The 26,021-nt window shown below is 40.1% G+C and overlaps 6 protein-coding genes across 7 annotated transcripts; 4 read left to right on the top strand and 2 right to left on the bottom strand.

The window, feature by feature from the left end:
* The first annotated feature begins 790 nt into the window (after positions 1-790).
* Positions 791-7,434, top strand: LOC140560213 (protein DDI1 homolog 2-like). 2 transcript variants are annotated; one of them, XM_072684500.1, is made up of 10 exons: positions 791-1,157; positions 2,127-2,259; positions 2,356-2,595; positions 2,698-2,824; positions 3,950-4,077; positions 4,170-4,298; positions 5,473-5,576; positions 5,786-5,978; positions 6,624-6,674; positions 7,345-7,434. In XM_072684500.1, the coding sequence occupies exons 1-9, from the start codon at positions 1,020-1,022 to the stop codon at positions 6,632-6,634; spliced, it is 1,203 nt and encodes a 400-aa protein (XP_072540601.1). In that variant the 5' UTR covers positions 791-1,019; the 3' UTR covers positions 6,635-6,674; positions 7,345-7,434. The 2 variants fall into 2 exon arrangements, 1 of the variants encoding a protein (XP_072540601.1); XR_011979955.1 differs by having other exon boundaries at positions 5,786-6,674.
* LOC140560212 (uncharacterized) lies at positions 6,782-10,759 on the top strand. Its single transcript, XM_072684499.1, has one exon. It carries the CDS (start codon positions 7,206-7,208, stop codon positions 9,060-9,062), a length of 1,857 nt encoding a protein of 618 aa, XP_072540600.1. The 5' UTR covers positions 6,782-7,205; the 3' UTR covers positions 9,063-10,759.
* Positions 10,760-12,170: 1,411 nt separating this feature from the next.
* LOC140560214 (rho guanine nucleotide exchange factor 19) lies at positions 12,171-17,077 on the top strand. The gene is made up of 14 exons (XM_072684501.1): positions 12,171-12,237; positions 12,517-12,602; positions 12,729-12,890; positions 13,745-13,818; positions 13,902-14,155; positions 14,797-14,957; positions 15,070-15,222; positions 15,318-15,447; positions 15,529-15,603; positions 15,826-15,918; positions 16,008-16,162; positions 16,353-16,523; positions 16,803-16,855; positions 16,942-17,077. The coding sequence occupies exons 1-14, from the start codon at positions 12,235-12,237 to the stop codon at positions 16,947-16,949; spliced, it is 1,578 nt and encodes a 525-aa protein (XP_072540602.1). The 5' UTR covers positions 12,171-12,234; the 3' UTR covers positions 16,950-17,077.
* tomm6 (translocase of outer mitochondrial membrane 6 homolog (yeast)) lies at positions 16,872-18,879 on the bottom strand. Its single transcript, XM_072684504.1, has 3 exons — positions 18,620-18,879; positions 17,493-17,626; positions 16,872-17,207 (listed from the first exon to the last, which is right to left on the bottom strand). The coding sequence occupies exons 1-2, from the start codon at positions 18,718-18,720 to the stop codon at positions 17,530-17,532; spliced, it is 198 nt and encodes a 65-aa protein (XP_072540605.1). The 5' UTR covers positions 18,721-18,879; the 3' UTR covers positions 16,872-17,207; positions 17,493-17,529.
* A 24-nt stretch (positions 18,880-18,903) lies between these two features.
* Positions 18,904-21,558, top strand: uqcc2 (ubiquinol-cytochrome c reductase complex assembly factor 2). The gene is made up of 4 exons (XM_072684502.1): positions 18,904-19,141; positions 19,849-19,923; positions 20,446-20,515; positions 21,275-21,558. Exons 1-4 carry the CDS (start codon positions 19,004-19,006, stop codon positions 21,382-21,384), a joined length of 393 nt encoding a protein of 130 aa, XP_072540603.1. The 5' UTR covers positions 18,904-19,003; the 3' UTR covers positions 21,385-21,558.
* Positions 21,559-21,854: 296 nt separating this feature from the next.
* tspo (translocator protein) lies at positions 21,855-24,785 on the bottom strand. Its single transcript, XM_072683081.1, has 4 exons — positions 24,511-24,785; positions 22,960-23,134; positions 22,592-22,730; positions 21,855-22,314 (listed from the first exon to the last, which is right to left on the bottom strand). The coding sequence occupies exons 2-4, from the start codon at positions 23,130-23,132 to the stop codon at positions 22,141-22,143; spliced, it is 486 nt and encodes a 161-aa protein (XP_072539182.1). The 5' UTR covers positions 23,133-23,134; positions 24,511-24,785; the 3' UTR covers positions 21,855-22,140.
* Between the last annotated feature and the right edge of the window lie 1,236 nt (positions 24,786-26,021).

The raw sequence follows: 26,021 nt of genomic DNA on the forward strand, positions 1-26,021 counted from the left end.
ATAAATATGTAACAGGGTGTCCTTTTTATGTAATAGGGTGTCCTATTTTTCATATACAGGTATGTTGCTGCTTGGCAAGTATGATTAAATATCCAGTCAAATATTTATAATAAATGTATACTTTTAGATATTTAATTAGTTTGTTATCTATTTATTAACTGCCCTCCAGGATCAGGATTGGGGCCCATCGGGAGAGGCAAGTCTTCACGTCCGTACTTATGAAATATATCAAATAGAGGACTTGTTATACTATGGCGCCCTCTGTATGGTTCAACAAAGAGCTTCAAACGGATTCAAATGCGTCGAAATAGCAAGTAGAGATCCACTATATTAGAAATATAAATAAGATAAAAATATGACGAAATATGAAAAAGAAAGCCAAAACAACAACCTGGCTAACAGGTGACAACAGCAGTAGGTCAGGTTTATTTTATTTTGCTGCACTTTTGCGTTACAAATATAAATTATCAACATGTCTAATTTACACCACTATAGGTAGTATATTTTTTTCTTGGTGCTGCAAATAATTGACTAAATTCACGTGAATACCTAAATTATGAGTGTTATAAATACTATTATTTTGACGTTTCTGTGGCTTGTATTATGAACATTATTGTACGGTTTGTGGCTTCGCGTTGCTGAACGCTGAGCCCTCCTTCTGCGATCTATACAACATAAGCGGGCACCTGTGCTGTTACAGTATTGTATAGAGATCGGCGATTCTCCGTGGACCTGTGTGAAATCCCCGTGGCTGGAGCGCCCCCTTTGAGTCAGATCACGGTATTCACGCTGAAAGGAAGTGGAGAACCAGTCTGCGAGAAGAACCGCAGCTTGAATATATTTATTTGCCGGCTTAATCGTGTGTCCATGCTTACTTTATCATAAGGTAACACCGAACATACTTTGATCAGCTCACGGTTTTGCTCTTCTAACCACTAAATCGGTGATCAAGAGGAAGGGGAAAGAGGTGCTGTGTTGCTCTCCACCGTTGCGGGCTCCACTGACTGCAGGCAGGCGCGATGCTGCTGACCGTGTTTTGCGCACCGAGGGACCGCTCCGAGTCAACTTTCGCCCTAGAAGTCTCCCCGGAGCTTGAACTCAGGGATTTTTTGGCTCTCTGTGAACTAGAATCAGGAATACCTGCCGGGGAGATTCAGGTAAGGCTTGTCAAGAAAAGTACTACAACAACCGGCAGCAAGCCAACTAGCGGGGTGCCTTTAACTAACGTTAACGTTAGCAGTTAGCTATACACATCACTTAAACCGGCATGCCGTGCTATTAATAGCGTGCTAAGTAGCTAACGCAACGTTAAGGCCACCTGAACACTCTAGCAAATTAAAGAAGTGTGTAGTCGACTTTATGTCGAGTCAGCGAAGTGATTTCGCGGGTATTTAACAAGCTAGCTAGTTAGCCACATGACCAGGTTAGCGAGATAGGCTAGCAAGTTACGTTAGTGTCGTCAGCGAGGACTGCTTGTTTACATACAGGCAGTAAATAACTCAGTACACCGCGCTGGCTGGCTGTTGAGTTTCCAGTGGTTAAGGTAGAGGGAGAGGGAGAGGATAGAAGGAGAGTCGTTGCGAGATAAGCTAAGGCAGTTGCCTAAAATCTTGGTATCAAATTGAAAGTGCTTATGTTGCCATGTGAGTAAAATGATATTCCGCAGACAAAATGGGCTGTTTACTTTCGTTTTTGCTGCTGCTGGGTTATGACATGTTCTTGGACACTGTAGCATGTGGTATATATACACTGTAGTGTCTAGTCTCTAGTAGTATAGAAGTATCGCCAATAGAATAGGACACACTGGAGCAGATAACCGTGTACCTATTGGCTCCATGACTAATGCCAGGTGTGGGCTAAAGGATATAAAGCCCCACCCTCCCCAGCATTATGCTGTGGTGTTCCATCCAATACCGTTGGGGATGAGGTGGGGTGGGGACCATCCAACATCCTGACCTCACTAGCTAGCTAATGCTCTTGCAATCAATCCTCGCAGCAATGCTCCACAATCTAATAGAAAGCTTCCCTGCATTGTAAAGGCAGTCACTCCAACAAAAGCAGATCTCTTTTTTTTTTGGTATCCTTTATTTCAGAAGAAATTTCAAGTCATTTTTGTTTCCTTTCAGATCTCCTATGCAGAGCAACCTTTGCGAGACCTCACCCGGGCCCTGGGCAATTATGGACTAAAGGATGGAGATGTGGTGGTGTTGAGACAAGCTGAGAGAAAACCACCACCAGCACAACAGCCATCCTTCCCAGGTAGATTTATTAATCTACTTTTTATACTAGTGTAACTGATGGAAGAATTGTTTAGTCATGTCTTTTGTTTGGCTTCTTTTTTCTGCAACTTGATAGGGCTGCCCCGCATTGATTTCAGCTCCATAGCAGTACCTGGCACCTCCTCAGGCCAACGCTCCACCAGGCAGCAACCCAGTGCTGCCCAAACACCACAGGCCACCTCCCCTGCATCTTCTCCTCAGGGTTTGGACAACCCCACCCTGTTACGTGATATGTTGCTTGCCAATCCACATGAACTCTCCCTTCTGAAGGAACGGAACCCACCTCTGGCCGAGGCCCTGTTGAGTGGTGACCTTGGTAAGAGCAGAGAGTGATTGATAGTTTTAATTAATTGCTGTCAGGGAATGTAGTCTCCTTTGTATTAGTCTATGAGTAATTAAGCTATTTTACTTCTCCCAGAACGCTTCACAAAGGTGCTGTTGGAGCAGCAGCAGGACCGAGCCCGAAGGGAGCAGGAGAGAATCAGACTACTTACTGCTGACCCCTTTGACCTGGAGGCCCAGGCCAAGATTGAAGAGGACATCAGGTATAAAATTGGTGTTAGGGTGTGTTTTATACTTGTAGATTGTTTCCCTTGATCCGGACCAAGCAAGAAAATGATACATTGTTATGTTTTAATCCTGATTTGTTTCACGTTCATACTAACATTTGCAAGTAAAGATCAAAAAATCTAACCTTTGACTTTTGAAAACCTGTCTAATTATTAAATCATGTTGATATTAGTATTAAGCCACAATTTAACATAAAATGTAACGTTACTGTGACATCCCAGCTCACGCACGTCTTTACTGAGGTAACTACACTAATGAATGCAATTTTAATGTGGGTTAGTTTTGAAACAGTGTGTTGTTTGGGTCACAGCCCTGCTAAACTGTGTCAGATACAAGAAGTTAAAGCACAAAAACGTGGGCCGGTCTGCACAGAGACTCAACCGAGATAAAGCGGGCAGATGCAGATGGCATGCTGTTGGTGGAGCAAGGGGGCAGGGTTGATACTAGATTTGCGGGCAGGAGTGATGCAGTGCCCGTGCATAACTCTGCCCTTGGTTCATTTAGAAGCCTTATTTCGTATTGTGTTCATACTTAAAAGATCCGTGCCAGAGTTCGCTTAGAAATAGCCTGAGACCCCCAAAAGGCACTATTTACACCTACTCCAACAAACTACCTCAACAGAGCAATCGCCCCAGGGTTTGTTTTAATTGAACCAAAGCTCAATATAATACACCCTTAGTCTGCATGTTTCCAAGTAGTCCAGCAACTTTTCAGTTTTCATGTTCCTGATGCAGCCGTCTAAATCTTGACCCAATCACCAGGAGATCATGTTCAACTTCTGCCACTGATGCAGTGTGAAAAGATGTGGTTTGCTGGCTTCACTTGTCTTAGAGTAAGCACATGCTAACCTTCACCCTCCCAGCACTAGTGGCTTTATGTGATCAGGAATCCTAGCTTGTGGGTGGGAACTGGCAGAGACAAAACTGGAGAGAAAATGCACACAAAAAATAAAACTTTTCAGCCAGCGAGAGATATCAACACAGGTGTTTTTATGGTTTATATGGACCATAGCACATGTTGGGAGTGTAGTGTGTTTGTAACATGGTACCTGTCTAATCAAAGAAATATTGTTGATGTGAATGATGTTTTTTATTTTTTAGGCAGCACAACATTGAAGAAAACATGACCATAGCTATGGAAGAGGCACCTGAGAGTTTTGGCCAGGTGGTCATGCTCTACATTAACTGCAAAGTCAATGGGCACCCTGTCAAGGCCTTTGTTGACTCAGGTAGAAAATGACCCCCCTAGCTGCAGACCTATATGTGTGTTCTTTTACTAGTTAAATATGTAATTATTGGTAACTGTCAATTTTCCCTCTAGGAGCTCAGATGACCATCATGAGTCAAGCCTGTGCAGAGCGGTGTAACATCATGCGTCTTGTAGACAGGCGATGGGCTGGGATTGCTAAAGGCGTGGGCACACAGAAGATTATTGGCAGAGTACATTTGGGTATGACTTGATCTAAGAGAGGGTTCTAGACCTATTATTATAGGATATCTCTTCCAGTAAGTTCCTTTACTTACAGGTTACTTTGCCTAAGCTTTTCCTGTTCCGGTACGGATGCATGAAATATGTGAATTCTGTTCTAATGCCAAAATTGATATTTTTATATAAATATATTTTTATGTACAGTGCCAGAGCTGCTATTTGAATAAGTCTATGTTGTTGAAAACTTTAAATCAGGAACTGCTAAGAACTATTCATAAATCAAACACATTGTTCTTAAACATATCGCTTTTTGTTTCCAATTCTTTCCTGCTAAGACGGAGCAGAACAAGTGTTGGGTGCTTGCAAGTAAAAGTCACTTGGTTAAAATGGATGAAAGGGTGTATAACGCTCAATTAAGATGCTTTATAATATCATTTCATGATCACTTCATAATAGATTGTCCTTGTTCTCTTAAAGCAGTTATTGGCTGTGTTCATGTAACAATTAAAAGTGGCAAAATCCAATCTTCCTTATGTGAAACTGACCTGTTCAATTCCGATTTAAAACGCTTTCATGTATGGTAATGAAATCCGATACACAGCAATGCGATCAGCCAGATTGAAATTCATGCAACTTTAATGTCAATCTAACTCTTCATTGCTTTATAAATTCATGCTGAGGTAAATGGAAAATGGACGACAGACAGCAGTGAGGGTGATTTTCAGTGGTAGGATAGCGAGGTGTTTTTTTTTTTTAAAGAAATTTGGGCAATTTCTCTGTTCAAACCACATTAGACAGATATTACAAGAAGACATTTCTAAAGATGTAGCTGAACTGCAGTGTCAAAGAACTTTAAAGAAGCCAAGGACGCAAACCAACAAAGTGGCTAAATAATGTGCCCTATTTACAGTGAGCTCAAACACATTCTCTGTGACAAGCACAGCTGTCAGCCACTGGAACTCCTTGATGCACCCTCCCATTGTTTACAGACATGGATATAAACTGTTAATAATAGTCTCTTAATAATACACCACAGCCTAGCATGTGAAATCTTGTAATGTCATGATTTATGCTCACTCTAAAAGTAAAATTTACAAATGTCTTTATTTTCCCCTTTTTTTGTTTAAAATTTGGATACATATTTCATAATATGTGTATTGATTTTTGAATGCTGTTTTGTGCCTTTGTGGTCCAGCTCAGGTGCAGATAGAAGGGGATTTCCTGCCTTGTTCCTTCTCAATTTTGGAAGATCAGCCTATGGACATGCTGCTAGGACTTGACATGTTGAAGCGACACCAGGTTTGGCCTCAAATTCAGAAATATTTCACTGTAAACCACAGCACACAGTACTGTGTTCCAGATATTGTTGAGATTTTTATGTATGTTACTTTCTTAGGTTGTTTTTTGTAATCAAATCTTGTTATAATGTCATTGTCTGCTGTTAGCATTTAGTAATTATGATTTCTGTTTCACTGTCATCTCATTCAGCCTGGGTATGTTTTTTTCAGTGCTCCATTGACCTTAAGAAGAGTGTACTCCTGATTGGGACGACCGGTACAGAGACACGCTTCTTGCCTGAGGCAGAACTGCCTGACTGTGCCAGGCTAGCATATGGGGCAGAGGGGCGAGAGGATGCCCGACCTGAGGAGATTGCAGACCAAGAGCTAGCAGAGGCGCTACACAGATCCATACAGGACAGTGGTAAGCTGCATGAGTCAAGTTAGCATGCTCTACATAACAGACAGGTTAATGCACTGTGCATGGACACAGGAAGTTACAGTTTCAGTATTTCACGTATGGCTATGGGGAAAGGGTAAGAAAAATATATTTAATAAATTCTAAATTTATAAAATTTAGAAGATAATGTTTTTGTTGATCATGTCAGACATGATTATTGGATTAGGTCATTCTGCTGTGTATACAAAAACTATTGTATTGTAGATCTAGTCATGGCTCTTTAGCTGGCATATCTGGAGTTTGCTCTGTTTGCTGTGCAGCACTAGTAACATACCCAGCTCATCAAGTGATGTACAGTGTGAGGGAATGTGTTTTGTAGTTCTTTGAGCTAGGCATGGACCAAGTCAAATGTCAGGGGAAAAATGTGAGCACTTACTGCTCAAAATTGGGCTATGGTCTTTCTAAACTGCAATCTGACCCTCACTAATTTTAGATTAGGTCATGGTCAAATTCATTTTCCTCATACTGTATAACACCTTTGTGAGATTTTATGGAGCATTTTTTCCTCACTCTCTCCGGATGTGTGCGCGTGTGTGTGTGTGTGTGTGTTCGCTAAATATCTGCTCCCCTTTGCATGCCTTGTGTGGTGTGTGTTCTAACCATGTACAGGACAGAACTGATGCATATGGACAGACAGCTGGAGAGGGCCCTGCCTACCAGGTACAGCAGTCACACAAGGGCAGGGGATATGCTCATGGTCTCGTCATTTTAGTATTTCTTTCAGTTTCACATAAAAAAAACAAAACTATTTTTAAAAATATTTTGCAAATATTATCTATCTGATATCAAATCTAAAACATTTTCAGTTTAACTGAATGCAAATTTTTGCAATACATTTACTATTGCTATTTACAACGATCTAGAGATTTATTTTCAGTTTTCTGAGCACTTTTTATTTATTTATTTATTTATTTATTTATTTTTTAAATAAACTTTTGACTCAGTTCTGCCCCACAAATTCTCCTTGCCCACAGCTTATCTCATTAGCTGAACTCTTCAGTCTGCAATGGCCTGGTTACAACAGCAAGGCATAAACTTGGCTGATGAATGCAGTGGGATTTTAAAGTCTATGTGTCAAAGCAGCTGATTAAGATCAGTCATTTGCCATTTTCTAAAAAGACATTCTGCTTGAGGTGTGTTTATTCCATGGATATTGCCAGTGGGATGCTGAATTTTACTTAATAACATGTAATGATGTCCATGCCTTGTTTAAAGCAGCATGCATGGTTTGCAATGCATGCGAATTCTGCTGCATGGTTTTACCTGATACTGTTATGCATCAAACAAATGACACGTGTAAACCCAATCCTTATTTTGGCTTTCCTGGTAGATACTGCAGATGGGAAAACTACCTCACCACAGTCCCCACCACACTCTCTTTGCAAACCTTACAATATACCCACAAGCTCTTCACCTGCCACAAGTCATACTCGGAGTGTCCCCCTGGACCGCTCAAAATCTGCCCCAGCCTCCATACACCAGCCACCAGAGACATCATTCAGTTCATCACAATCCCAGGAAGAAACCAAGTCACATCCATCTGTTACCCCTGACATGACTGAATACAACCCCCCTTTTCTCCAGGAAGAGCCTATGTCACCCCCACCTCAATCCTTGGCCGAGTCCTCCCCTCAAAATCCTGTCCATGAACTGGTTGATGCCTTCGAACCTCAATCCCAACCTGTGACTAATTCTGCATTGCCTAACAACGAGGCCGCAGAAGCTTGCATCCAACACATTCTCCCTGCTCAGGAACCACTCTCTAGTACTGTGTCAAAGGACAATGAAGCGACAGACCTTGTAACTTGTGGGGAGTCCGTGAGTCACTTGGATACAGATGTTGGGGAGGACATTAGCTTGCAAGAGACAAAAGACACTGAATCTCCCTTTACCAACCTAAATACAAGCTCCCAGACTGGAGCTCAGCTAGAGGAAGTGGACATGCTAGATTCTACTGATGCAAAAACAATAGGTCTTGACATTCCTGATCAGCTCCAAGAAAAAGAGCAAGACAGCATTATGAAAAATCTTGCAAACAATCAAGTACATCATCCAACCCCTGTGTCAGAGCTGACCTATCATCACAGCCTTGCAGGTCCAGCCAGTTCTTCTGAGCTGCCTCCTGTTTACTCAGAGTTTGAGAAGAGTACGGATGCTAGGTCTGCCTCAAAGAGTGCAGTGCCTTCAGAAAGGGACCAGCCAGAGGGAGCCAGCATTCCCTCTCTGGCTCAGGCCTTGAAGGAGCTTCATGAGCTTCTGATGTCCAACACTCATGCTCAGGCTTGTGGAAGGATCTCTCCGTCTGCCTCTCATTCCACTTCAACAAAACAGGATGCTGAAGGCGTGGACCAGGTTCTTGCCACAGAGGATTATGCTAGTCTGGACCCAACTGTTGAATCATCTTCTCACACTGCCGCTACCAATGAAACAACTTTTGCCAAATCTGAACATGCTGCTCAAGCAGACGGTGGAACTATAGACACACCTACCCTAAGCTCTAAAGGGCAGGAAGATGATCAGACTAATGGGGTGGCAAACATCAGAGTTGAGCAAGACACATTACAGTCTCAATATATTCCTGAAGGAAATCAGGTGGGTGGAAATGAGGGTGCAAGTGTCTCTGAACCAGAAAGAGCATCTCCGTTACAGGGTTTTTTTGAGTTCAGGGAGACTCCCGAAAGTCAGCGGGAGAGAGGAGACGCTGAATGGAGGAACTTGGGCACCGAACACCCCAACTCAGCTGAACCATCTCAACAGCGCCCCCTGTCTGTAGCAGTTGGCTCCTCAGCAGATGATTCCAGCCTTGTGCCTGTAGCATCTTCTCATCTTTCAACCCAAGCCCTTGAGTCGGCTCCTCTCCCCTTTTCAGACTCCATCCAGCCTTCCGCACTGACCTTAATGGGACAATATCCTGCAGAGCACATCGAGAGGATACAGGCGGCGGGGTTCTCGTCTCTAGAGGCAGCTGAGGCACTTGACCAGGCCGAAGGTAGTGTGGAACTCGCCCTTTTGGTGCTGCTGGCCAGAAAGATCACTGTGCCCACTTAGAATCCATTACAGATGTGTAGTGGTGGCATCAATTGGTTTCTGAGCCTTTCTTTTTAATGCCATATCCCCTTATTTGTTCTTAGAAGTCGTATGATACATTCGCATTTTCCCACACACAAAATGGTTCTAGCTTTTGAAGAAGCTGTCAAGGATATTCCCTGCTTTGCAAGTGTAATCCTTTCCTTTTTTCCCCTTTTTTTGCATGCTACCTTTGTCCTAAAGAGCTCCTGGTTTTAATTGTTTGGTTTAAGTGAATTTAGATAACCTTTGGATGAGCATTTATGCATATCGCCTGTTTTGTCAACATGAATTTAATGCTAATTTTATCTAGCATGGCAAAGAAGCTGTTGCTTTGTCCATGCAATGGAGCTGCCGATTACTGAGAGTTTTAAGATGAACACTGATCAATTTTATTTAGTATGAGAAGAGCTCTAATTAGAACGGTCTTGAAGATTAGCTGTGGATGCTGGAAATTTTTAGTTAAACATCTTTTCTGTTTCCACACTTTTACCCTTTACCTCATTTTTGTTTTTCATTTACAAACACAGGTTATGGTGCATAAATTATGAGGTTCTTGGGAATGCTTAAGCAAACATATTTAGGCTAAATTGTGGGATTTGTTTGAAAATATGGTTGTGAAGTAAACTGGTTCTTCTGTGTCAGAATTTTACCTTTTACTATGTGGTCAAATTAAACGACGTGCCTGATGTATAGCAATCTAAGATGGGTATTTCTTCAGTTTAAAGGTGTTGTATTCTGAAAAACGTCTAAAGCAACTTTCCCAAAATTCAGTTCAAGTCTATGCCAACACAAAAAAAAAAGGATTTTCAGTGGTGAATCGCCATAAAAATTGCAAGTTAGACCGTAACTAGGCATAATCCATGTCTGAGGAAAACAGTCTTAACTAGAAGTGCATCTTCTACCAGGAACTTCTTCCTTTTTAAACTTGCAATAATTAGTAAATGTTGTATCCTTCACATTTCACTTTGGTTTCTATATTCAAATTTTATATTTGCCAATCCTGTATAACTTGATCATTGTGGGTTTTTCATGTTTGAATTGGTTGCCTTCAGAAGATATTAAACAATAGATTTGTCAAATCTGACTTCATAAACCATATTTCCATGTGCGTGTTCGAGAAACCATTATTAACAGTGTTGTCAGCATGGGTTTTCTGTAATCAGTGGATAAATTATACATTGTAAGAAGAAGGGGAGTCAATATCAGTAAGTCAGAAAGCTTTTGGTGGGCTGTATTTAATTACCAGACGTCTTTACTTTCAGGGATTTTGCAGTAGTCCTCAGTGCTATGTTTCTTTAAGGAGTGTGTTCATAACACAGTTAAGAGGAACATTTGTGAGATAATACAGCTCAAGGGTGGAGCAGTGTTTGGGATTTGGTATTGTTTTTGGTCCATCTGCCTTGAGAACATCTTTCATTACATGGGATTTGGTCATTTGTGTGTCATTCTCTTAATTCAGCATCTTTTTTTCTAGACTACAGTGATGATGATTAAAAATTTTGGCTGGCCCTGCCTAGCTGTGTTGAGTCATGTCTACTTTTTGTCTTTTGTTTTTCTGTTTTTATTAATTGTAGTCCCTGGGTCATGTATCAACTGTGTTTCAATGTTTAATTATATTTAGTTTGATCTTGTATACAATTTAAAAACCAAATAAAGAAAAAAGTGATTCTTTATAATTCAGAAATGTGAATGTGTTTTAGGTGCAGAAAATCACACTTACCTGTTGTGAAAAAGTGGGTTTGCATGTTACGATTCACTTGTGGCACAAGTAAATGCACATCCTATTCTTTAAGCACTGATGATATCCTAGATACACTCATAATAGCATATTGTGTACCATGATTACAAAGTTTTACAATGCAGTTATCATATTGCCCAGCTCTAAATACATGAGCCACTGCAAAAACAACTCCTTTTGAATTTACTGTTTTTGTAATGTCACAAAACCTATTTGCATATTTACACCCAGTTTAGGCTAAAGCGCTTGGAGCTGGTCAGCAGCTCTACCCTTTAATGTTGAAGTACAGTTATTTGAAAAATATCCCACAACCCAATAACCACCCATGAAAACATTTATTTATTTATTTATTTATAAAAAATATATTTAAACATATGGACATTTGAACTTAATTTAAACACTATTAAGAGATGGAGGTCATTTAACTGAACCAGTAAAACTAAACTACAGAGTTTTTTCACTCCAAAAACTTTTTTTTTTTTTTTTTTTTTTTAAACCAGCAAGGGTTTCCTCCCTTGTTGTAAAGGTTTGTGTGGTCTGCTTTTGCATTAAACATGCTATTTCTATATGTTCTATAATATTTTTTTAAATCCTTTGCCAGACTGCCTCTACTGCCTTCATGCTCAAGGCCCCAGCTAATGTGCTGCACCTGATTCTAATTTTAGGCATTTGAGGTAGTAATTGGGGGTCCTTACGTTTTCCACACAGGAGAATAGTATTTTTATTTGTTATATTTTACAAAAGACAATTTTTCAGTCTGATGCATTTAGTTTTTTAGTATTACGGCCATCTCCCAAAATTGCTCAAGTGAAGATCAAATGTCCAGATATTTAAATCTATTTATTAAAGAAAAGGTTTCCGGGGGACTGGGCTGCTTTTTGCAGGACTGACGGTCAGAACAGACACTGTGTACATGTTGTAGCTGTCATGCAAAACATATATTCCTAAAATGGCAACTTTTACAGTAGAAGGAAATAAACTTTCAGTGGACAGCAGTGTACAAAAAAATAATTCCAAGTCATTTTGGAGCCTTTATCATGCACGTTTGACATATTTGAGATACAAAATGGAGAAGGAAGGTTTTTGTGTGGCAGCAAATGTATGTAAACAGTCTCTGTATCAGATGTCCTCAAAGCACAGTAAGAAAAAAATATATAGGATGGAGGATTTTTGGGAAATGGCGAAACAAAGTACTTAAAAATCACACAAATGTAACATGTGGACTTGAGGAGAAATATCTATGGGCCCTTTAACGTTTATGTTGGGGCTGGATAACGTGATGTCAATCAATGAGCCACACCCGAGCAGGATTCAAGTCTTCGGCAAACAGCCCGGGGCAGGTATGAGCATGGTGCCGAGCACAGAGAGGAGATAAGTGGTGAACCTTCAGGTTTCTGTCTGAACGAAAACTCAATGGTAGGTTCCACTACTGCAACCACAGCAGATAAACCTGCACTTGTACTCGGTGATAAGGCGGAGGAGCGAAGCTATCGCTAATGCAACCAATAAACAGTTGTTTGTCCAGGCCAGCGCTGCATACGTGGACAGTGTGGCTGCTTGAAATCAATGGTTTGTGAAGATTACTAGGCCTTATTTGGAGCGTTTTGAAACAAGGACACGTTTAAAGAAGAAGTACTCTTTGTTAGCTAAGTGGTTGTAGTCAAAAAAAAAAAAACCTCTTGTCTGTCCCACAAGGATCCTGTAGTTTATAAGCCTGTACGGACCAAGATGGATGGATGCCACGTTAAAACAAACACGGATTGCCCGGCGCCAGAATATGGGTAGATTTGATTTTATATTCTGATTAATTTCTCCTACTTATACATTCCCGTTATTAGTGAATATGTGGAGGACCTCTGTAAATGTCGTGTTTAAAATCCTCCTCCTTTGACCCCTCTCTCTTTTAGTGCTTTTGGTGGGATTGCTGATGCTCTTAGATCAGTTGCAAACTCAGACACCTGGAGTCTTCAGGGTGTTTTGCTCCACACGACTCTCTTCACTACAGAGGATCAGAAGGCCTTGCCCAGTCGTCCAGATTCTCCTGCTCAGGATTGTGGAAGAGATGAACGGTTGAGTGGTTGATGGTTTTTCATGGTTTTGGTGACCAGCGTTAGGTCTGCAGAACTGTAACTCAAATCCCAACCATAGAACCACTTAGTTCAGCTGAAGTAAACTGGCAGTCTTCCGGTAATCCCTCTGGAAGACTCTGTACTTGGGTATTATTTGGAAGATTTGTGCGTGTTTTATTAAAATGTAGAAATATTCAGTTATATTGAAGAGACTAGATCTTTAAGGCATGTGCTCCCATGGTCTGATTCTCTTTTTTTTTTTTTTTTTTTTTTTTTTTCTTTCTGACCTATTGTTTTCATTAAAGCATAAACTCTCCACAATTTGCTAATATATCTTAAACAAATGACACCACGAAAGAAAATACTGTTATAAACTAAGTAAGTTTGTGTTGATCATCTTTGACATTACGTTGACATTTACGTTGGCTGCTAGCTCCACTTACGTCTGTTAATGTGATGGACAGTCTTGGCAGGACTTGCTGGAAAGTTGTGTATTACATATCGTAACTGTTATGCAGAAAACTTGTAAAATGTTCTAAAATGAAAATTTTACAGGAGAAGAGAAAAACCTTAACTTTAAATGAAAGTTGGTGTCTTTATCCTATTCCAGTAATTGTAGACAGTTTCTATTGGTTTATTCATCATGAAATTTATAAACAATGTAAAAAAAAAAAACAGCAACTGCTAGACTCATTGTCTAACAATGGGACAAAAAACCCCCCCAGCAAAAATGGACTCACAGTTTTTTTTGCATGACTTAAACAATAAGCTAGTGTAAAGTTTTTTCATGCATTTCTGCTTGAACCCGCTGATCAGAAAATTTACAGCTTTTACTGATAAATGTGTTCATTTAGGAGTATGGGTGATGCTCGGGAGGAAACACGGGAAGAACCCTTTCAGTTGAAGTTTGAATCCAGATGCATTAAGAGTAAGTTCAGTCATATCGCATTTTAAAACCACAATCAAGTGTTCAAGCTACATGATGCTTAAGCTCTCTCTCTTTCTCTGAAGCTGTGCCTCTGTATCAGGAGTATTGGATGAAATGTGTTAAAGCAGACCTTCACAAAGTGCAGCACAAAAGGCTGGCAAATGTGGTGTCGCAGGGCCTTGCTGGTCTGCCCTCTCCCCATTTGTCAAGCCCAACTACTGTATCGAGCCCTCCGGGGCTACATGTGGCACCATATGCCTTGTGGCAGGAGCAGCCTGAAGTGAAGAGAAGACGCTTGCTGCATTCGCTTACAGCCAGTGACGTTCGGCTTCAAGAGGTAGGTTTAGTCGAAGAACTTCCCTGCAGTTGTTCCCTTAGGAAGTGTATATTTTTGTGTATATGTAGTATATCAATACGATGTCCTGATGCTCAGTATGTATCAGAATTTTTTTGGAGGTTTGCTGACAGGTAGGGTAGTAAAAATATCAGAAATAACAGAAAACAATTTAAATTCTTAGCCAGTTGGAAAAGACTATGTATAGAACTTTCAATGCTTTCTGCAGCTCTACTGACAACACTGTTGTTTACGGTCCCTCTATACTGTCTTAAGGTGTTTTGTGAATCATGCAGTTGTTCTAGAAATACTGTCTGTAGTTAACATTTATTGCATTTTGCAGACACACAGATCCAGATCCAAAGAGTTTATTCATTTTACATTGTGTATTTATTCATGTTACAAGTTACAGTATGTAGGTGAATGTTCAGAGTCCTTAAGAAACGCTCAGGAATTATCATTATATTATGTAGCATGGTCGGCTTGGATGGGGAGGCTAACCTTAATCTGCTGTATTGAGGGTTACCTCAATAAAATAATGATAATGCTAACATATTGTAATATTGCCCACTCATGTTTACTTGTATTGAACCTTTCCTATTAAAGGAAATATGTTGATGCTCTGTTTTAATTTGCTTAAACAGGCAATGTTTGAACTAATTGTGTCAGAAACCTCATATCAGAAGAGTTTGCGAGTGGCAGTTGGGCTGTTTCAGGGCTCTGCAGAGCTGAAGACCACATTGTCTCCTGTACAGAATCATGTTCTGTTTTCCAACCTGAAGGAGGTCTGTAGGGTCAGTGAGGGGTAAGGACCAATTCTAAATTGAATACGAATCAATCTTAACTGTTTTGGGTTAAGGTGTATAGCCTTAGCTCTGATGTAGCCCACTTTAACACATGCATTTTACTCCTTTCAGATTCCTTCTGGACCTTGAGACTAGGCTGAGTCAGAATGTGGTAATGTCTAAAGTCGGTGATATTGTGCTGAATCATAAGCCGCCCTTTCGTCGAGTCTATGTGCCTTATGTCACCAACATGATGTACCAGGAGGCCCTGATTACAAAACTTTTGTTAGTTCTGTTTTAACAGACATTTGTGAATTTAATTTAATCTAAGCACTTGTTCTGTAATGGCATGAATGTATTTATTTGTTTATTTATTTTAGGCTGGAAAACAAACGTTTTGCGCTGACTGTAAAAAAGCTGGAGAAGGATCCAGTATGCCAAAGACAGACACTCAAGTCCTTCCTGGTCCTTCCTTTCCAAAGGATTACAAGATTAAGGCTTATTCTAGAGGTGAGCTTTATCAAACTTTAGAAAGTCAGAACACCTTCTGCATTCCTGTTCCTGTACACATGTTCTTTCTCACTTTTTCAGAACATTCTGAAAAGAACTGATGAACACTCAGCTGATGTCTCCAATCTGAATGAAGCAATCGAAGCTGTGCGGCAGGTCAGCATAAGATATTTGTGATCTTTTATTTATTTTTTTTTCCTGGATAGCTTTCCTAATATAGTACAATATAGTTAGGAGCATTTTAACATGTCTTACTCAGTCATTTTAAAGACTTTAGATCATGTAAACACTAAAAAAGATTTAGATAACACAGTGGTCCATGAATTTCCTTTACCAAATGCAAATGAATTGATTACTTGTATTACTATGGTAACATAGATAGTGGTGGAGTGTGACTGCAGTGTTCAGCGAATGAAACGGACAGAAGAGCTGGTTTCCTTGGAGAAGCTAGTGGACTTCAAAAATGTGAAGGTCTGAATTTTCCCATTTTGTTTTTGCTCGGAATTGTATATCTGTTCTACTGGTTGTGAATTCCTCCATTCTCCATTGTTTACCATCAGTCAATTCCTTTAATCATAAGTGGACGTTATTTGATTCGTGCGGGAGGCTTAAAAAAATTGACAGTCAAGAGTCATCACACCTCAGGCGCCACAGTGTCCCGCACAGACATCTACCTACATCTCTTCAATGACCTCTTGCTCTTCTCTCTCAAGGCGTGAGTTCTTTTGTCCCCTTAATTAATTTATTTATTTATTTTTATATTGGTGGGAGATTTCCTATCATTTTTAACTTTTCTATGGTGCTCTCCAGTCAAAGATATTAACATTTACATTCATAATATTTTAGCTGAGGTTCTGTTCCAACTGTCCTTATGTACGTCACTTATATGTAAACATGATCATCAGATTGCATGGACAGAGATTCACCGTGCAGGACTACGCAGCATTCCCTGCTAATGTCCGTGTAGAGGAGCTAAAGACTCAGATGCTGGGGCTGCCTCCAGAAGCCTTCCTCCTGCGCCTTACCCAAAACCACTCAAAAACTGCTACTGCTATTATACTCGCTGCTCAGACACGGTAACATGACTTTCAGTTATGAGCACTGCTTGAGTTCATTCACTTAAAAAAAAATTGTAACCATGTTTATAACACAAGTGAACCCTTTACATAAAATGAAGGTTTTGTAGCACCTTTAAAAGGTTCTTTACTGTAATGCCTCTTTAAGTTCTTCTGTGGCATCTCTTGAACCATTTTTTAAAATTTGTATTAAGTGTCTGCAGCTGCAGATTAAGCCTGGCTGATGTGTTTGAATGGGAAGTGTACATTTAAGCTCAATTCCATTCTAACTGTGTGCAGTTCAGAAAAGGAGACATGGGTCCAGCTTTTATCTTCACAGAAGAGCACGGCAGGTAATGCAATCACAGATTTCATAATGGTAATACACATTTTATTTTGTTTCGCATACATAACTTCTTAACAAAAAATCTTCTTTCAGGTGTATGAAGAAGTCTGCTTGAATGGTCTCATCCCACGTTGCAAAAAAAACAGGAAGTTCATAAACGTAACTTATTTTAATATAAACCTGCACTGTTATTTATGCTAAATAAAGTATCACATTTATAATAATCAGTTGTTCCACTATGTCAGTGTGAAGTGGCGCTTTAATAGTCCTCCGCTCATGTATTTTCCATTCAGTGTTTGATGTATATCCGTCCTGCTTGTTGCAAAGCATCACTCCTTGAATAGATGGTCAGTCACCCCCTGGAAATTAGAAAAAATGAGCAATGTGAAGGTTTAGTACATAGAATAAGAAATTGACATAAGGAACTGTCATCCTTTTAATTATATGAATATTGTACTGTCAGTTGGCCTGTCAGCAGTCCATCAGTAATTAATACAGACGTTAGGGAGAAGGCAATCATTTGACATGGACAGTCTGTGTCTGGTAAATGATTGAAGCCAGTGCTTAAAAAACCTCTGCAATCCAGATATTAATGGACCTGTGTGTGCACATGCAAAAATAAATAAAATTGTTTAAAAAGTTACCTGTAAAGCCCAATGGCTTGAATCAGTTTGGTTGGAACTATGTGATTGGTTGAGGGGCCATCAGATCAAAGTCTGACAGGTTCCTTGCTACCCAAACTCCTGCTGCAAACAAGCCTAGATTCACTAGAAGATTCCTGAAGAAAGAGGAGGGTGAAAACATTAACTCCGACAAAATGGTGATCATCTGCAGATGTGTGTTCTGTTTTTGCAGCCAAACAGCTGTGAGGTTCTGCTGTAATGCAGAAGGAGATATGCATCCATTGACTAGTAGAACTGTGTTTATTTGCTGAGCAAGGATAACGCTTGAATAACTGAAGGTCCAGGTGGATGATTTGTACTGGCATATGCTTTTGATTTTGAGTTCAGATCCGACAGAACCTCTGAGTCATAAATCAACCAGATGTGATCAGATGTGTTAAACTGGGTTTGGCGCTAAACTCTGCAGGGTCCTAAGTCACCACAACTAGGGACTGGATAGTGCTGGTTTACATGGGTTTAAAAGTAGTGGTCAAAGAATCTCTTTCTGGAAACTACTTTCCAGCACGTTTTACCCGTAACAACAAACCTCATTTGTTGATCAACTTCTGAACTACTGACAGTAAAAGCTGAATGCGTCGAGTTGGAATAGGCTAGTGTTAAAGCGGAGCTATGGTGGAGGGTAGAGCTCCAGGAGGAAGATGGGCAAATATCTCGGGCAACATAAAAAAAACATAGGAAAACAAACTGGCTGACTAGAGATGATGGACTCCACGTTTCTGCAGAGGTCGAACAAGTCGCGACCTAAGGATGCTACTCCCGTTTGGCACAGAACAGTATACTTGGTTTAGATCGCTAGCTAGAAGTTAGACGTTTCTAGGAGCTAGAATAGGAGCTATATTCAAACGCTTGATGTCTACGTTACAGCAAGTTGCTAGCTAGTGTTGATCAGATTTCCCTCATACCCTTGGAGCTAGTTAGCCTGCAATGCTAGCTATATGGACTTACAGACTAATGCCCGACACCCGTTAGTTTACACTGGTATACGCAAGGATATAACCAATATTACATTCAACGAAGAGATTGAGTGAAAATAAGCAAATATCCAATGTTAAATAGTTAATTAGGTGGTCTCTCGTTTTGGGACCTACCTTCTGAAATCGTTTCTGTCCGTCGCGAAACGATAAGCGGAGCCAAACCAGCCCACGACTCCAGGAGATCCTGCTTCAGGTTTCTTTCCTACACCACTCATTTTCTATTATGATTATATGTATATAGCTAGTTGTAATCAAAATGCAATAAATACTAGGATAGAAAGTGGCTAGCTAATCCAGCGTGGATGAATCGCTGTACATCTGCTGTACTGCTACACCTAAAGCGATGCAACAGAACACGTGAGAGAAGCGTTTCGCGTTCACGCTACGGAAAGCCGGATCGCTCAAAGTGCGATTCCGATTCAGCATTACAACCAATGATAAACAAGCCGCTCTGTTTGTCCCTGAGCGCGACCCTGACTTTACGAGACCAGTCTGAACATGGCTGCCACCAGGTACCGTCGATTCCTGAAGTTATGTGAAGAATGGCCAAGAGACGAATCGAAAAAAGGTCGAGATCTGGGGATGTTTTTACGCCAGAGAGTGGCCAGTGCGTTCAGAGAGGGCGAAAACACTCAGGTAACGAAATGTAGCTAACTAGCTTTATTAGCAGGGACAGAAAACAGTGTTACAGAGACAGTCACCTCTGGGGGAAGCTGTAGGTGCACAGAAAAAGTGTGTTCATATACAAAACACACACACACACACACACACACACATTTCTCCTCGCTAACTAAAGCTGCAGGGTCGCAGGAGGGGCTCCCTCTTTAACGTACGGTACACCAGCAATAGCAAGCTTATGATGGCGCTACTCGTCATTGAAGGTATGCGTGTGTTATGTGATGTTGCTCGAGATGGCATGTCGGTGTTTATGGGTATCGATATCGATATCGGGTGGGTATCGATATCGATATCGGGTAGATATCAACAAAAATGTTGCAACCGATATCATCAAAAAGGTAAAGAAAATCCAGCCCTGTGTAAATGAATTTATTTGGATAGCTTTTTGCTTAGTAGTTTTTAAAGATGGAATATCAATTCTGTACAGTATTGGCATGGATTTGGAGCAAGGAAAGCGCTACATCATGGTAATGGCAGTGGTACTCCAGGATTAATATAATAAAATATTGTAATATTTTTTGAGACTTGTAGGCGTACAGTAATTTAGAGGTCAGTGGAAAAGGATGTTTGTGTATCTTCCAAAAGGGACATTACTACACAATGTACAAAAATATTTCAACTTTATTTACTGTTTTGTTTTTGTTTGTTTGTTTTTTTTTTGGTAGCTCTCTGACCCAGAAAAATGTGATCAGATGTATGAGAGTTTGGCACGCATCAACAGCAATGTTTACAAAGAGAAGGTGAGTCTGAAGCCAGACAGGTTGTTCAGCATATATATTTGTAGCTACATGTGTAGGTGTATGTAGAGCACTGCAGAAGTATTTATTATAGTAATAATAAAGGATAAAGGATAAAGGTGCACGTATTCGTCACTGTACAGTGCGGACTGTACAGCGAAATGTGTCCTCCGCATTTAACCCATCTGGTAGTGAACACACACTCACACACACACACACGTGTTAGGGGCAGTGAGTACACACACACACCCAGAGCGGTGGGCAGCCAACTCCAGCGCCCGGGGAGCAGAGAGGGTAAAGGGCCTTGCTCAAGGGCCCAACAGTGGCAGCTTGCCGAGCCCGGGAATCGAACCCACAACCCTGTTATCGATATCCCGGCGCTCTAACCGCTGAGTTCTAGTTCTGACGACAATAAAATATTAGTTCTATTTATGAAGTGCATACAGTTTAATACATCTGTGTGTATGTGTATTTTATTCAAGCCTTAAAGTTTCTCATGTTCATTGAATGCAAATTCCTTTCCAGTTTCCTCGGGCAAAAGACACAAGTTTTACTGGCGTGACTGTGGAAGAGTGCCGGATGTTATTAGCAACAGGTAAGAATTTACTTCTTCAGAAAATGTTAATGTGCATAACTGATAAGTAAGGTGTGCATAGCTGAAATAATGACCTGTATATACAAACTTTTCTTTTACTTGCACTCACTGAGGACTGAGTCAGCCGAAAGCAGCAATTACTAGGTTCAAGCACAAGCTACTTAGTGTGTTTGGGCCATAATTTGGTTTGGGCCTATTAGGCCTAGTGAGTCCCAGTTCAGCTGGCAGAATTGTTAAAAATAAAACAGATGAGTGATAGTTTATCAAAAGGTCTGTTATGATTTTTGATCCGGGGACTTTGCCAAAGATGTTTTTGCATTTTCCATAGATTGGCCTTTTTACCATAGTACAAGAAGCTGTAGACATTTTTTTTTTTTTTTACCTGAAACTCAATGTATAAAAGTGTTCCAAAAAATGGATAATTGGCAACCTGTCTGACAAAATTGATAGGCTATTTAATAATCACGGGAAACGCACATGTCAGAACGTGCACAGCATGATGACAAAAGCAGAATAACCTGATATTACTACATTTTGATTTGAGTCACGTTGTTCAGACCGTGTATGACCGTGCTTGAACATGAATGTCACCACTGACGAAGAGAAAATCAGTGTATGCTGTATAGTCAGTGGCAGTGTTTCTCTGCCATATGCTGTCATGTTGTACCCACTTGTGACCACAAGATGTCCCTCCTGTTGCACAGAACATGAAACAGACGTGAAATTAATCCATTCATGTGTTGTGTTATTGACTTGTAGGAAGTATGCAGCAGATGGATGAAGAAAAGAAGGGATTGTGGAAGAGCTTGATGGAGCGATTCTCCTCTAAACCAGAAGACACGTCTCCAGAGAAGCCTGACAAGCAGTAATTTTACACTGGGCTGTATATTAGCACATTCTCTATTACAAACTATTATTCTCAACTATTGTTACTGTCAGTCATCTGCATGTGTCTTATATACAATGTAGTTGTATGGAAACTGTATTTAATGTAAATTTGTGTTCACGGTTTGCAAAACATTAAAGCTATATTATATCGAAAACATGCCAAAATGTTTTACTGAAACCACTCAGTAATTTCAGACTTCAACTTTTTTTTAAAACCACACACACTTTTTAGGACTTACAGCTAGAAGGTCAATGTTAGTATAGTAATATTTTATTTGAATTTAACTAGCAGTCATGAAGCTGCTCTATATAGAATAGTGTGTTTGCAAGTTATTGTAAAACACAGTATGTACCAATTGTTTTGGCACATAACCTCACATAGTGATGTAACTTAAGATTTAACATAGATGGGTGGAGGTGGACAATATTCCCCAGCCAACACAAATATATATTTTATTTTATTATTATTAGTTTATTATTTTTGTTCATTAGGAAGACTTACATAGTGATTACACAGTGCATTATGACCAACCATCATTGATACAAAAATGAGCATGGAAGCAGGCAAAATCTAAGTAAAAACATCTACTTTAGTTTTTTCACAATTAAGAAATATTAGTTGCCAAGTAGATAAGTTATCACTTGAATATGCACTTGAATGTGGTTAAAGGCAAATTCCTGGTACTGGCTGTGGAGCATTATAGCATGCCGTATATGTGTGTTCCTTTTTGTCCACTCTAGTCCTTTTTAGTCTCTGGGTTGTCCCTCCAGATACAGTAGTTGAGGGATGTGGCCAAAAAGAGCCAGGCCAGATATGGAGTCATGAGAAGTGTAGCAGTGCGGTTCACTGGGTACCAGGACACCATGGTGGCTGCCACTGTACCAGTTAGCATAACTATCTCAATAAGCGCCTGCAGGGAGAAGAGTATGAGGAGTATGTAAGGCACAGTAACAGAGGGCATATTTTACAGAATACAGTGTTTTTGTGATTGATTATTTGACTTCTTTTGAACTGAATAACAGTTTTTAGTGAGTACCTTTCATTACAACATGCACAATATGCCTCAACAGCTCAAAGTAAAGAAAAATGAAGAAACTCTTGAACTACAGTACAAAGTTCAGTAGATATTGGAGGACAACTTTAACTGCAATGAAGATAAGTAAACTGACAAAAGCATACGCTCTCACCAATTTGATCTTGTGTGCTCCAAAAAAGATGGGGGTCCAGGCCCAGTTTAGTGCCAGCTGCAGGCCATACAGCCCCAATGGAACCAGTGAATCTTCATTAAAGCCTCCCAGCTCTTTCCACACCAGGTATGACCCATACCTAAAACAATGGTCATAGAAAAGGAATGATTGAAAAATGAGCTAAAGTAGTCACAAAATCTTCAGGGTAGTTTTTGCAAAAAGATGCAAGATGCATGCTCTACTCATGATGTGGTGAGCAGCAGTGATCAAGCAGTGAAATATATGGATACATAAGCATGTGTTTTTTGTAGGCATTACTAATAAATGCATTCATTAAAAATGAATGAGGGTCATCATCACATACTTACCCCATGCCAGTGTAGAGTGTGGTCCACACCACTGGAAAAGCAGCATTGGGTGGCCTCCATGATGGCTTGTTAAGGGTAGGGTACCAGGTCTTCACCTCTTTTCTTGTGATATAACCTCCATAGAGCCCACCAACATGTGGTAAGGCAGTCAGACCCAGCAACGGAATCCACATGTCTACAAACAGAGAAACCTCAAAGTGTCTGTTTATCAATGAGACTCAGTATTCAGTAATTACTCCACAAAGCTGGATTCCTCAGTGAGCTGGATAACTGAAGCCCAAAGTGTGGGCAGTAGTCCATGAATGAACCACTATTGAACAGTACTAACAAATCCTGGTTTGAATGCTCCCTAGGTGACCCCATAAACAGAAACTTATTGTTTTGGGTTTTTTTTTTCTTGGACTATATCTTACTGATCTTACTGAGGGGCTTTGTTACCAATAATATGTCCATGATATGAGGTTGTTCTACCACAAGAAATGCTGCCGGTAACACAGTAGCTAATACAGTCTATCTCAAACCCACTCACACTGTTATTTTTCATACCTAAGCAAAAAAGTGATCTTTGACCTGCCACAATAAGCTTCCCATTTCCATCCAGAAATTTTAACCATTTACATGGTTGCATATAAAGTAACTAAAGCTCCTGAAGAACCTATTTTATTCTGCACAGTGAAAGTGTGCAGTGTATTAACAGGTTTGTATTTGGCTGTGCATACCAGCTGCCTTCTGCCAACTTTTTGGTCCAACCCAAATCCTTATCTTAACCAGTATGAGCAACCTAGCCAACGGTTTGTGATATTCCTAAAGTCAACAAAATACATGTAGAAATTGTAGTCAAATATTTTATTGAAAGTGAGAATGTCTTCTGATGACTTTATGATTAGCTTCTATAAGGTCAGTGAGCCTTTTGGCAAGGGCATTTAAGGTTAGGCTATAACTGCTGCTGCCAAGGTAGCTAGAACCTGTATGTTCTTCGCCTTATAAACATCAATTAATTGATCACAAAAAGGTACGATATTTAGACTGTAGTTAAACTGACTTAATAGTGAACGAAAGGCAGGGCAATACTGAAAAGCCGAAACGTATTTTAGTTATACATAAAACGCAGGCTTTCCTTGTCTAATCACCTTACAACGTTGCCGTTGTGGAGCTGCCAGGGTAGGAGCCTTGGGAGTAGCCAGTTGGATCACATCGCATGTTAACACGAGATAAGTGTCAAAGCCCCGAAGAAACAGGCAGGTTCTTATGTGTTCATGGGTCTGATATTATTTATATATGCACCATACTGAGCATTTAACAGCATTAACCTCGCAGATCCGCACTTAACTTACATTTACCACATTAGTTACATCGTTTTTGCATGTCAGCTTTACTGTAAGAGCTTCCCGTTCGTCCAGTAACTTTAAGGTTACTAAGGTTAGCTAGCTAGTTAGCAAGCTAGCTAGCATTCAACCCATGCAAACAGTTCAGTTAGTATAGATTGTTTTGTGGATGCTAGCTAGCGCTAACTATGTCCCATTGTCTTCTTGCAATTATTTTTCATCTTACCTTTAAGTGACAAGCCAGAGTCCCCCAGCAAAAGGTACGGGTGCCCTCGCGACCGCAGTGACGTTCGAGTGCTGAATTTTTAGATAACAGTGCAGCAGTGGGCGTGTAGACATTTACGAAACGAGGCGCCATAGCCGTTGGGTTTCGTAACCACAAAAGTGACCGTCGGTGTTTCCTTGTCTGATGTAATGTGATGCGCGTGATGTTGGGCTGAGGTGCTGAGAGTTCATGGACAATCGTTGGTGCCATCGTGGAGTCGAAACTGCGTTTGTGTAATGCGCTTTTCACTCAGGTGTACAGTTCTGCTGATCTTCAACTCATACGGCGCGTTCGAGTAGCACAGCTGCACGTCAGTCAGCTGCCTTTCTCTGAAGTGTGTATTCGAAGATCTGCGAAAACGAAGAGCATGTCATTACATTGGAGTAAGAAGTTATTTGTGTATGTTTTTTTTATTTATTGATTACTACTATTACTATAAGAAACAGACAGGGTGCATTTTTGCAACACAGTGTTAGTTCTAGTATTAGAAGTATTCAATATTCAAATGTACAAAAAAATAATTATATATCCTCCATTATAACTTAAAAAGATGTGGCAATTAATGTGGCAATTGGACTTTATATCTGATCTTTGCTCTGGATTAGTGATGCCTGCTTGTGAGTTCAGGGTCACAGGGTATATATGCATACTACTTCGATGCAGCCTAATTCAATAATAAAAAAACATGAAAATGCATTTATTAAAAAATTGAAATGTTCCTATATTATGAAATTGAAAAATGTTTCTTTGCCTCAGGCCACACAATGTGATTACACAAATACAATGCCACAGCAGAAATTCATCATACATGCATAAAAATAATATAATAATATTTTGTTTAATTAATACATTTTAATGAAAAGAGAAAAAAAAGGCTTTTATTTTGTAGTAAAAAAAAGAGTATTCTTTCAAAAGTGCTATAATAATAATATGTATTAGATGTGTAATGTTTTTGTTTGTTTTGTTTTTTTTAAGATCTGCAATAAAGGTTGCCAGAATCCTGTCACTCTGGAGAAGCCAAGCTGACTTTCAGCTAGTAACCACCTTTTTTTAGCCACTCTTAAAAAAATGTGACTGTTGCAGTGTGATTGATATGTGCCAATGTGCATTGATTTATCTTTTTCTACTTCCTTTTGAGTTGGTCACACATTACACTGATTACACTGACAAACTGATTAATAAAATGTAATTGATAAATCTGAATGCTCCAGACTTCCATCCATCTTCTTATCCACTTCTTAATGGTAGAAAACCCCCCAGGTCATGGCGCCAGTCCATCACAGGGTACAATAGACACAAATTCAATCTTAGGGGGAGTATAGCTAGTACACCTGCCATGTGTGTTTTTGGGAGATGGGAGGAGACCAGAGGTAACGAAGGTCTTGGAGAACTCCTTTCACAGGCAGTGATTGCAGGGACCCTGGAGCTGTGCGACACACACTACTTGCAGTGTCACCGTGCCAAAACCTGCA

This window comes from Salminus brasiliensis, chromosome 7 (genome assembly GCF_030463535.1).
Source record: "Salminus brasiliensis chromosome 7, fSalBra1.hap2, whole genome shotgun sequence".
Taxonomy (NCBI): Eukaryota; Metazoa; Chordata; class Actinopteri; order Characiformes; family Bryconidae; genus Salminus; species Salminus brasiliensis.

What these genes read in the sequence shown, in the direction of transcription:
- LOC140560213 (XM_072684500.1), top strand. Translation starts at nt 1,020, where the DNA reads ATGCTGCTGACCGTGTTTTGCGCACCGAGGGACCGCTCCGAGTCAACT. An exon ending in AAGATTGAAGAGGACATCAG is followed by an intron (nt 2,825 to 3,949) that starts GTATAAAATTGG and finishes TTTATTTTTTAG; the next exon opens with GCAGCACAACATTGAAGAAA. An exon ending in TATTGGCAGAGTACATTTGG is followed by an intron (nt 4,299 to 5,472) that starts GTATGACTTGAT and finishes TTTGTGGTCCAG; the next exon opens with CTCAGGTGCAGATAGAAGGG.
- LOC140560212 (XM_072684499.1), top strand. Translation starts at nt 7,206, where the DNA reads ATGATGTCCATGCCTTGTTTAAAGCAGCATGCATGGTTTGCAATGCAT.
- LOC140560214 (XM_072684501.1), top strand. An exon ending in GATTGTGGAAGAGATGAACG is followed by an intron (nt 12,891 to 13,744) that starts GTTGAGTGGTTG and finishes GTGTTCATTTAG; the next exon opens with GAGTATGGGTGATGCTCGGG. An exon ending in GTCTGTAGGGTCAGTGAGGG is followed by an intron (nt 14,958 to 15,069) that starts GTAAGGACCAAT and finishes TACTCCTTTCAG; the next exon opens with ATTCCTTCTGGACCTTGAGA.
- tomm6 (XM_072684504.1), bottom strand. Translation starts at nt 18,720, where the DNA reads ATGAGTGGTGTAGGAAAGAAACCTGAAGCAGGATCTCCTGGAGTCGTG. An exon ending in GACAGAAACGATTTCAGAAG is followed by an intron (nt 17,627 to 18,619) that starts GTAGGTCCCAAA and finishes CTCTTTCTTCAG; the next exon opens with GAATCTTCTAGTGAATCTAG.
- uqcc2 (XM_072684502.1), top strand. Translation starts at nt 19,004, where the DNA reads ATGGCTGCCACCAGGTACCGTCGATTCCTGAAGTTATGTGAAGAATGG. An exon ending in GCAATGTTTACAAAGAGAAG is followed by an intron (nt 19,924 to 20,445) that starts GTGAGTCTGAAG and finishes ATTCCTTTCCAG; the next exon opens with TTTCCTCGGGCAAAAGACAC. An exon ending in CCGGATGTTATTAGCAACAG is followed by an intron (nt 20,516 to 21,274) that starts GTAAGAATTTAC and finishes ATTGACTTGTAG; the next exon opens with GAAGTATGCAGCAGATGGAT.
- tspo (XM_072683081.1), bottom strand. Translation starts at nt 23,132, where the DNA reads ATGTGGATTCCGTTGCTGGGTCTGACTGCCTTACCACATGTTGGTGGG. An exon ending in ACACTCTACACTGGCATGGG is followed by an intron (nt 22,731 to 22,959) that starts GTAAGTATGTGA and finishes CCATTGTTTTAG; the next exon opens with GTATGGGTCATACCTGGTGT. An exon ending in GAGCACACAAGATCAAATTG is followed by an intron (nt 22,315 to 22,591) that starts GTGAGAGCGTAT and finishes TTCTCCCTGCAG; the next exon opens with GCGCTTATTGAGATAGTTAT.